The 10,279-nt window shown below is 40.5% G+C and overlaps 2 protein-coding genes across 2 annotated transcripts; both read right to left on the reverse strand.

Moving 5' to 3' along the window:
• Positions 1-467: 467 nt before the first annotated feature.
• ASNSD1 (asparagine synthetase domain containing 1) lies at positions 468-5,284 on the reverse strand. The gene is made up of 3 exons (XM_027792235.2): positions 3,803-5,284; positions 1,986-2,167; positions 468-871 (listed from the first exon to the last, which is right to left on the reverse strand). The coding sequence occupies exons 1-3, from the start codon at positions 5,282-5,284 to the stop codon at positions 610-612; spliced, it is 1,926 nt and encodes a 641-aa protein (XP_027648036.2). The 3' UTR covers positions 468-609.
• Positions 5,142-8,567, reverse strand: ASDURF (ASNSD1 upstream open reading frame). Its single transcript, XM_055813155.1, has 4 exons — positions 8,392-8,567; positions 6,857-6,910; positions 6,247-6,322; positions 5,142-5,377 (listed from the first exon to the last, which is right to left on the reverse strand). The coding sequence occupies exons 1-4, from the start codon at positions 8,464-8,466 to the stop codon at positions 5,307-5,309; spliced, it is 276 nt and encodes a 91-aa protein (XP_055669130.1). The 5' UTR covers positions 8,467-8,567; the 3' UTR covers positions 5,142-5,306.
• Between the last annotated feature and the right edge of the window lie 1,712 nt (positions 8,568-10,279).

The raw sequence follows: 10,279 nt of genomic DNA on the forward strand, positions 1-10,279 counted from the left end.
CCCAGACTGGGGACCACCAACCAACACAGCCCTGCAGAGCAGGCTGAGGACTGGGAGGCTGCACAGGATGGCCCCAAAACACCCCGGGTATGTGTGGGTTGTCTGTTTCTCAAGTAACGGAAAGGAAAGCAACGATGCTTGGAAGGCAGATCTCCAAGAGGCGACAAGGCCCAAGGCCCTCAGATGGTTTTGGCTCTGGCAACCCAGGCCAGCTCCTGACTGCGCTCTCCCTCCTAAAACCGTTAACCTGAACCCTCTCCTAAACCACAGCTGCAGACCAGCCCTGTTCCACAACAGAGGAAAATGTGCTGCACTGAATTCAATGCACACAACAGAACGGACAGATTCAAATAGGCTTTCTGCGACACCAACAGCAGCAGAGAATGGTGAGAAAGCCAACTTGTGGCTATCCTCTCTTCCCCAGAGCCCAGTATCCCCTCCCCTCCCGAGGATGCATTCACAGCGAGTCTAGTACACATCTACATGTATTATTTTGATGATTAATAATATTGTCCAAGTATGTAAAAAAACAGACCGAACATTCTAAGAAAACTCCGAAGATTTACTGAATTTACATATAGAATAAATGCAGCATCTCAAGATGTAGCTTTATAGTTCATCTATTGAAAGTAACTTCAGCCTGCTGCATGTGTCAGATGCTTTTTCACTGTTGCTCTCTAGTTTTGCAATCCGAGATCCAAACTGTACAGCCCTTTTTGGCAAAATGGTGGAGGCTGCAAGGCCCAACTCCTTGGCTGCAAGGCGCAGAATCAATTTCTCACCAATTCCTCGAGGTAAAGTCAAGTCAGCTTTTTCTGAGATGGGCAGAGAATTGAGGAATGAAACAACATCTTCGTCAAGAAAAGGAAACCTGAAGGAAAGATACAAATGGGCAAAGACCCTTTAAAAACTTCATACAAATAGTCTCAGTTATCCCCTTTGCCCCATGCAAAGACTTGAGTCTGTGCCAATTCCTAACTATAGATGTAACTTAAATGTTAGTGTCATAGTACTATGACAACTCTCCAAAGCAATTACTGTCTTGGAGAAAGAAAACATAATATATCATGTCTAAATACAGAGGCCTAGAAGTTTTCAAAAGTCAAGCTAAGAAAAAGAGTAAGAACAAGCATCAGAAACGTTGGGTTTATACAAAACAATTATGAAGAAAATCAGAAAATACAATGGAAGAGCAAGACAAAATAACACTTCTCAAGGTAACTTCTAAGTATTTAAAAACACTATAGGAAGCTACGCTGTAGCTTTGAAACAAAACCAAACATTTACAGAACAAATACTGACAACATTCCAAATTCCAGGCGTTCATACCTAACTGCATGCACGAATGGCAGCATTGCCCATCCACCACTGCAACTTGCTTATTGCTAAACTGACCATGTGCAGCTAAGAACAGATTTGGAAACACACTAGCACAAAGGTCACATGAAAAGACTTTTCATGCACCTGAGTGGTCTCTGCTACCGGACAACACCCAAGGAATCTTTTGCAAGTTGGTAGTAGCATGGAGGAAGTAAACACAAATAAAATAGGTCTTTAACTATTCTGACTTAACAACCAGGAAATGTAGTGGATAATGATCATGCCTTTACTGCATGGACAGGAATACATGGTTTCTATGTTATGTAGTCATTCTCCAAAGTCACTCCCCAAATGACCACACCAGAACCACTTAAAGTGATAAAACCAACTTGGTTTTGCCTATTTCAACATCTGTTGCTGCTTCTTAAAACTTCTAGATAGAAGTCCAATATTCAGTCTGCCACATTTCCTTAAGTAACATTTCCACAGTACTACAGACCACTTTTTAAAAACCAAACCAACGCAAAATACAGTACAGTAACAAAACTGCAACAGAACTTGAGACAACAAAATGCATAGAAGTTTCAATTAAGCTTTCTGTTGGAGTGTTACAAGCACAATCTAACCAGAAGAACCAGCTTTGCTTCATGTTAAAACATTAATACCTGGCTTCTTTTCCGTGATCACCAATAATCCTGTCATCTCTACCAAGATTTCTAGAAGAAATGCGATTTAACTCCATTTCAAGTTCTTTATTCAGACCCTCTAAGCCATATTTTTTGAAGCAAACACGATGTCGAGAATACCCAGCAAGCTGTTCATCTGCTCCAATTCCTGTAAGCACAACCTAAGAAAACAGAATAAAAGAAATCTTAGTATCTATGCAAGCTAACAATATGTAATGATATGTAATGGATCTTAAATGTTTAACTACATCTTGTGGAGAATAACTTTAATACATATCATCTAAATATATCACCTCTCATGATGGGATGTGCCTTATGTATTTACAGAGCCTGAAACAGCTTCCAATAAAGCCACTGAAAACTTGAAATAGGTTCACCATCAGACCTAAAAGTACACACAAACATTTCTACTGGTGCAAGGAAAAAACCACCAAAATAACGCCGTATGTGTCACAAACACAGCATATCTGAAGTATGTCTTTGTTAGTTTCTATTACAATAAACAGCATTTGTTAAACACCAGCCTTTATTAAAAAAGTTGTTGCTGAAGATTACGTGGTATGCCATGTGTTCTAGTTATCTGAACGTACACCCAGATTACCATTAATTTACCAGGCGCATTATGCAAAGTGTAAGTGTCCCATATTGTTCTGTCTGTTCAGTAAATACATAAAATGTTATCAAGAGGAAAAAACACTACTACAGCTGGTCCATTACTGTGCCTTCAACAGCAATTCACTATGAAAGTGGAAGTCTCTTAACTTAAACAGTCAAGCATATTTTACTAATCTGACACCAGCTAGTGGCCAACTGATTTTTTACCTGTGCACAGCAGTAATTGATGGGAAAATAAAACGTAAAGAGCAAGTGTTACTAACTCATGACCCATTTCAACATATTCCAGACCTAAGATGAATTTGTATGTTTTGCAAATCTGAGATGCACATCCCGAAGTAGATCAGTCAACTAAACCAACTGTGTTCTACAATAGTAGTTTTTAAACAAACTATCGCATTTGTTGGGTTTATTTTTGTGGGTTTAGGATCTAGCAATTAGGAAAAAAAGTAACATGAACCTCAAAAAGTAAAAGGTAGAAGTGGACTGCAAATTGCTGAAATTAAACAGTTCATTCTTCCCTACACAAACCATCAGGGAATTGGGAAGCAAGAAATAAGAATCAAATTCCCAAGAAAATAATCTCGACACTAAAAAGCCTTTACTTAATATTACCTATATGAAATTAAGTTACAAAAAGGAAAGAGCTACTTTTTGTAGTTCTGCCATTCAATTAGACTCTAATTACAAAAAAAAAATCCAAGTAGTCATCTTTTCTGCCATTATAATTTGCTATTTTGTTACATAAATAGCATGCCTAAACAAAGACCGGTAACTTTACAAGAGCTGGGATGCTGGCACAAACAATATTACTTAATAATTCATTAACTTTTATCTCTATATTTGTTAACTTACTCAATTTGGACTGAATAGCTCTTACCCACTACTGGAGTTGAAACACCCAAAATGATAGATGATGGTTATTATTTTTTTCCCCAAGTCATACTGTTCCTTACCCAAGCTCAATGAAAAGCCATACGCATTACATGCTGAAAGAACCTAATGCAGATTTTAACTCCACAATTACACAAAGATGATAATTACAAAGCTATTCCACCTTCTGCCACTGAATTTCAGAAGCCTTATGAATATTACAGACCTCTGCTGATTTCTGAAACAACAGAACTGTTTTTACATTCACAGGTCAAGCATAAGGCAGAAAACAAGAAAAATATCAGTACCTTTGCCACACTTTTATATGGCTTCAGTTCTCCTTGGTTACTGACAAAACCCTCCCCTCTGGAAGCAAACCAAATTGCACAGCCAATGCTGTCATCCAATACTGAATCCAGTGGATAAATTAAGTGGTTAATGCATTGTTGCCTCAATTTTTTCAATTCCTCTAGTGTAACATTAATTTCCACAAAGTTCCAGGTTCTTGAAGGGTTAATGGCTTCTAATTCTTTCAGTCCTGCCCTACCAGTGATTCTGTCTGGAACATCAAAACAAGATAGATGAGCACCAGTTTTAGCACCAAGATGTTGACAACTTTCTTGAGGACAAAGCAAATCAAGCTGTGCTTCCCAGTTGGTATCATTTTTAGTGGTACCCTTTAGCTTAGCTTTTTCTTTTATCATGAAAGCTACATTGAGAAGATCAATCGGTTCCTCTACAGGCACGTGTTTATCAGCAAGGGCTGCAATAACCATAGAATCAATGCCACCAGAGAAGAGTACCGCAACATGTGCTTTCCTGTTAGATATGCTTGGAACTTCTCTTGTTTTCTGATCTTCACCTCTAAAGAGAAATAAAACCCGTCTCTTCACTGCTTCATTTAAAACATCAAGAAACTGATGGACTAATTTCTTCTTGTGTTCCTCTGCAAGAAATCCTTGAAGGGTTTTTACAGAAACCATATGGATAATATTGCTAATATCAGTGCCTGGACATTCACCCGAAGCTTCAGGAATTGTTTTATTTAAGGGCATAACTGGTGCTCTGAGGCATAGTTTTGATTCATTCATCACAAGATGTATGTGGTTCGGTAAATCTTTTGAAACTTGGTCCAGAACACTAATGAATATTTCTTCTACTGTTTTCTCTGTGCAGCTATACTTCCATGGAAACAACGATAAAGACAAAGATTTAGCTGCTGCACAAGCTTTGAGATCAATTTTGAAAATTCCAGATGCTGGGACTTCTTGCCATTGGTTACCTGATTTGGAATAAACACTTACTGATGTGAGACAGAAAGTACTGTCAACCTCATTACCAAACTGCCAAAGCAAACTACGACGACCAAAATAATCTCTACCAAACCACAAACTGTGTCTAGATGCTTGATAATAAATAAAAGACCATGGACCCCGAACTGATGAAAAGAGTGACAAAATGTCCACTTCACTACTGCATAATGCAAGATGACGAAACATTACTTCAGTGTCATTCTCTAGATCTCCTACATGCACACCATTGAAAATTTCTCCATTCCAAAGAAAAATATTGTTATTGGCATCTTGCAGAGGCTGAGGAGTCACCAGTCCCCTCAAGTGAAGTACATGACCAGAAAACAGACACTGATAAGAGAGATCAGAAGCAGCTTTTATCAACTGTTGGCTACTGTCTGGTCCTCTTCTTCTAAGTCGGCAGAGTATGCCTTCGTTAAAGAAATCATGAATAGCATGCTGGCTACACAAGGTAACAACACAACAAATACCACACATTGTGACTCTGAATTCAGATGGACTATTTCTTGATTTTGGTCTTTTCTGAATTTTCCATCTCCTGATGTGCCTTCTTTAATTCATCTAATGTATCTGTATAAGAGAAAAAACATGAATAATCAGTTTCATAAACTGATAAGTTTATGAGTAGATAAGTTTGTGTGTATCAATGAAAAGAGTAACTCCAGCCACTTATTCAACTAATGAGGTAAGCATGAAACGTTAAGTAACAGAAGTCCTATGTTTGTGTTATATTAATACTATAGCTCACTGTAGCTTATTCTTCTTTCATTATACAAAGATTACAATATTTTTTTTTTCTCCTAAAGACAGCCACACTACAAGGTTAAGTATTAGGGGAATGGCCAACTATTGCCTATATTGCCTGTACGATTTACACATTTGAAATAACAAGAAAAGTGAAATGTCAACACTATTAACTCAAATCAAAGGAAAGAGAATCAAAGTAGCAATTGTTCGTTCCAGAAAATACATTTATACATTTCTAAGGTTTGTTCAATTGTCAACTCTCTTTATCATCCATTCTCCTATCTTCATAATCCTACAGATCCATTCCCTCAGCTACCTAAAGATTACTAGCTTAACACCCAGTTTAACTTCTCTTTATTTTCTTCCCAATCGTCCCATGATATTTTTAGGTGTGTTTGTCCCATTAAAAAAAACAACAAAAAAACAACAAACCAAAAAACAAAGCACTATACAGCTTCCCAAAGGGCACTGAGCACAGTGACACCTCTCCTGGGCAGATGCTCTCCCTCTTCCTACATCTTTAGCACTTGCTCTTTTACCACATACATATATCAAGTGGAAACACTTTCAAATTAATCCAATCCAGGAAGACAAACACCCGTCTGAAGTCTACTTCGCATTTGATACACAGTTGCCAGTTTTTTATTTTAATATAACTTTGAAATCATTAACAGCTAAGGCTGCAAACTTACTTTTGCATTGAGACAGTGTTTCTGTTCGGTCTACAAGGAAGAATATGTTGCTATTGGGTTGCTGCCTGTAAACTTTCTGTGAAAGAGAAACAATATTGCATTAAGTCAAAGCAACAAACTTGGGCAACCACACTGCAGCACAAGCTGAGGTAGGTCCACTGAGACAGCCCTTCACTTTTACACAAACAGGGTAAGTTCTGCCCTGACAACACCAACATTCTACTGTCATACCATCAAAAACATTTTATGATCAATCCATGACTATTCTGCATTTCTCTCTTCCTCATATGTGAGGGATCACTTTCTATTTAAAAATGCATACACACGAAAATTAAGAATACTTGATGAAGGCTTCTGATCAATTCAAACGTCTTAACAAAACAACTCAGATAAAACATAAAAAGACCCAAAACCCCAACAACACACTGTGTTACACTGTACAAGTGTACATAATCAAATAATTTGTAGGACAAATCTGAGAACAGCAGACCATATCTGTATTACAACAAATCAGAGACAGTGTGCTCCGATTCTGTTTCCCCTCTTGTCTCTATGCTTGTTTCTCTGATGCTAAAATGAAATTGTCAAAAGCAAACTTGTAGATACTTACCCGGTTCTTCTTCAAATTAGAAAGCTCATCAACTACAACCTTCTGCTCTTTAATCTGAAAGGCAAAAGATACACTTCAATTTAATTATTTTATAATCCTGGTGGTGAACAGGCTTACTGATATTTTATGACAACTACACGCATATATAGCTGTTTTCTCTAAACAGACCATTGTGGAAGTAGATATAAACACATTTGAAAAAAGAAATACTTAAAATAACTGCTCTAGAAACAGGTTATCTTGCATGGATTGATATTTCTCCTATCCTTAAAAGCAATCATTACTGGCAAGTCACAGTACGTCTAGCTATTTACAGTCTGAGACCACATTTTTTCCCTCAGAAGAAAAACCTGTACAGAACTAATAAAACATTAAATAACTTCAGAAAACAAAATCTAGCATAATATCTACAACACACTTCATAATCACAGATATTTCTCCAGATTCAAAATGAAACCAATAAATACCCAAACGCCCTAAGTCTGTATTAAGAGCAACAGAAGTTTTTCCATTGCTCTGGAGTTTTGCACAAACTTCCTTAGGGGGATGTGCCACCCTGTTCAACTGCACCGGCAGAGGTGGCAGGTATTCCCATATTCTTTTGCAGCGACAGCTGTGAATGCTAAAAAGCCATCAGGAGGACCATCATAAAAGCCAAAAAAAACCCCAAAACCCCCAAATCTGGTCAGAGGGCACTTAGTGCCTTTTGTTTGAAAAAACAAAACCGTTTTCTTTATTCTTCCTCTGTCTCCTGGAATTGGTGCTACAGTAGAAAGCTGCCACAGAATTCAGTTAGCCAATCTGAATGTGGCATACAGAAAAGACAGCTTTCCCATCAGCTATATTAACGTCTTATATGTACAATTCCAACAGACAAAAGAGCAGTGTCATCTTTTGCTAAGGACTACACCAGCCACTTAAGGATAACTGAAGTTACAACCTGCCATACTATTACATCTTAGCTTTACAGCTTCCCAGGCAATCAAAAATACTACTGACTTTACACAGTATGGCCACATGGAAAAGAAGGCATTTTTTGAGGGAAAGCAGCTCCATAGGACTTGACAGGTTTCAGACTAAACAAAGTTATCGGCACCATGGAAAACAGAGCAGATTTAGGAGTGCCAGAGTGTGACTGAAATCCCTTGGCACTTTTTGAGCAGATACAGCTGAAGTAGATGCTACAGAAAAACTTCACGGTGACTCACCTGACTTTTCAAGCTCAATTTAGAGCAGTAAGAACCAAAAAAACCCATCTTGACAAGAGAGCCAACAGCATCGCCGACAAGCACTCGCTACACGACATACGCTCCCCGCCGAGAACCCCCTACCAGGAGCCCCGGCTTCCTGACAGGACTCGCCCGCCGCATCAGCGCGCTGATCACACCCGAGGCCGCAGGGCCCCCTCAGCAGCACGGCCCCGGGCTGCGCAGCCCAGAGCACCCCGGGGTACGCGGCGGGGAGGCAGGGCCGCAGCCTCAGGCCGCCCCGTGGCGCTCCCCCTCCCCCGCCGGCAGCAGGCCGCCTCAGCTCACCCTCCGACTCAGCTCCTCCTTGTGCCGCAGCTTCGCGCTCTCCCCCTCTTCCTGTCGCGACGCCCGACACGACATGGCCCCTCAAAGCGGGCCCCGCCGGCCGCACAACGCCACCGGCAGCCGGCCCCCTCCGCCGCGGCGGAGCATGCGCAAGCAGCGCGGCGGGGCGTCTGCGCATGCACCCGCAGCCCGGAGCCGCGGCGCACCAGTCAGCACTGAGCACGCGCGGAGCGGGCGGGGCGGGGCGGCGCGGCAGCCGATGGGGGTGTGAGTGGCGGGAATGCGTGAGGCGACTCGCTCCTCCCGGGGCCGGCCGCGTCCTGCCGCGCAGGTAGAGCTCTCGGGCCTGGGTGAGTTCTCACCTTGTCCCTGAGGCGCTGGCAAGGCTCAGGTGTTTGGCCTGTGGGCCTTGTGGAGCTTGAAAAAAAACCAGATAAAACGAAAAATAAGAGGAAGTGCTTTGCCTTGAAACTGTTTGGTGTGGTGGTGACCCTGGGCTGGAGTCGGGCAGCTTGCGCTGAAATACCTTTGTGCAGTTTGCTTAAAGGTGTTCCAGGGGAGAGATGAATTATATAACATTTACAGATAATAAAATTATATGTTTTCCTCTTGGGTAGACGATAGCCTTAACAATTCTCTGTTTCTTCCATTCTACTATAGATACATAGCAGTGATGCACCTGTCTTTATAAATATGTTTAAGGAAGTTAAATGGCAGGGTGATAATAGTGTGAGGACAAATAATATTATTGTGATTTGCTATCATAAATAAATTTAGGTTGAGAAATAGTGAAAGGAGCCAACTAGTGTGACCAGAAGGTTTTGAAAATGTCTTTCAATCACACCCGAGGAACAAAAAAATTAAGACAGAGGTTGATTTAATTATGAAAGGAGTTACATGCTCTGATCACTGAGTTAGTTGGTGAATGAAACATATCTCGGGAAATAAGTCTGCTGATTTTCATGGAAAATGCTTTATATATTTATTTATTTATTAATAAAGTATTAGTGGATATCGGTGGGGAGTTTGCCAAGGTGGTTAATGTAGGAACATTACAGTTCTTGTTTTGTCTCATGTTATCCCTTTTGCTCTTTTTAAATATTGTGTAATTATTCTAAAGACTCAAGAGTCATTCCAGATATACAGACTGCTACTGATAGCTCAGTTGGGATAGAAATCTCATAAAATCCTACAAGCCCTTGTGCTGCTGACTGTGCTGCAAACGTTGTGCAAATCTTCATGAATTACTTGAAATATTTGCTCCTTTAAGGATGGTAGGAGTGTTGATTTTTGTTGCTTTGTGATTTGTGGCTCACACAATCATATGTATTATGTATTTTGATAATACTTAGAGCTTGTGAGTAAGATGCCACCTTGTTTTGGTGGTACCCGTGAGCTTGGTTGGAATGTCTGTGATGTTGGTTGGAATTTTTGGCAGTGGTCTAGGGAGAATAAGGATTTTGGCTCCTAGCAGAAGCATGAAGAAAGAATTTGGCTATAAGAATGTTTGACAACACAGTGACTTGCAAATGTTACACTTACTTGCCTTTAACAGAAAGAGAAACTGAGGTTACAGCTTCATAAAATGTCAGTCTTGCTCTTCCCTCCACCTTCAGCCACATGCTGCTGCCTCCACCCTCGCATCAACATGGCTGCTTGCGGGACTGTGCGGGGAGGCAGGTTAGATAGCTGATCCGCCTTTCTCCGCAGTGTGCCAGCGCTTATCTCTTTCTGCCAGTTCCAAAGCAGATTAACTAAAGGTGCTGGGGGACCGTTGCCTAGGAGCTGGAGAGGTTCTGGGGCTTGTCCTTCAAATTCTACAATAAACACGTCTGGGTCACATATCCAGTGTGCTTTGTAGTTTGTCACTCTTGTTCTTTAATCTGAG

The sequence above is a fragment of the Falco peregrinus genome, chromosome 8 (assembly GCF_023634155.1).
Source record: "Falco peregrinus isolate bFalPer1 chromosome 8, bFalPer1.pri, whole genome shotgun sequence".
In the NCBI taxonomy this organism is placed as follows: domain Eukaryota; kingdom Metazoa; phylum Chordata; class Aves; order Falconiformes; family Falconidae; genus Falco; species Falco peregrinus.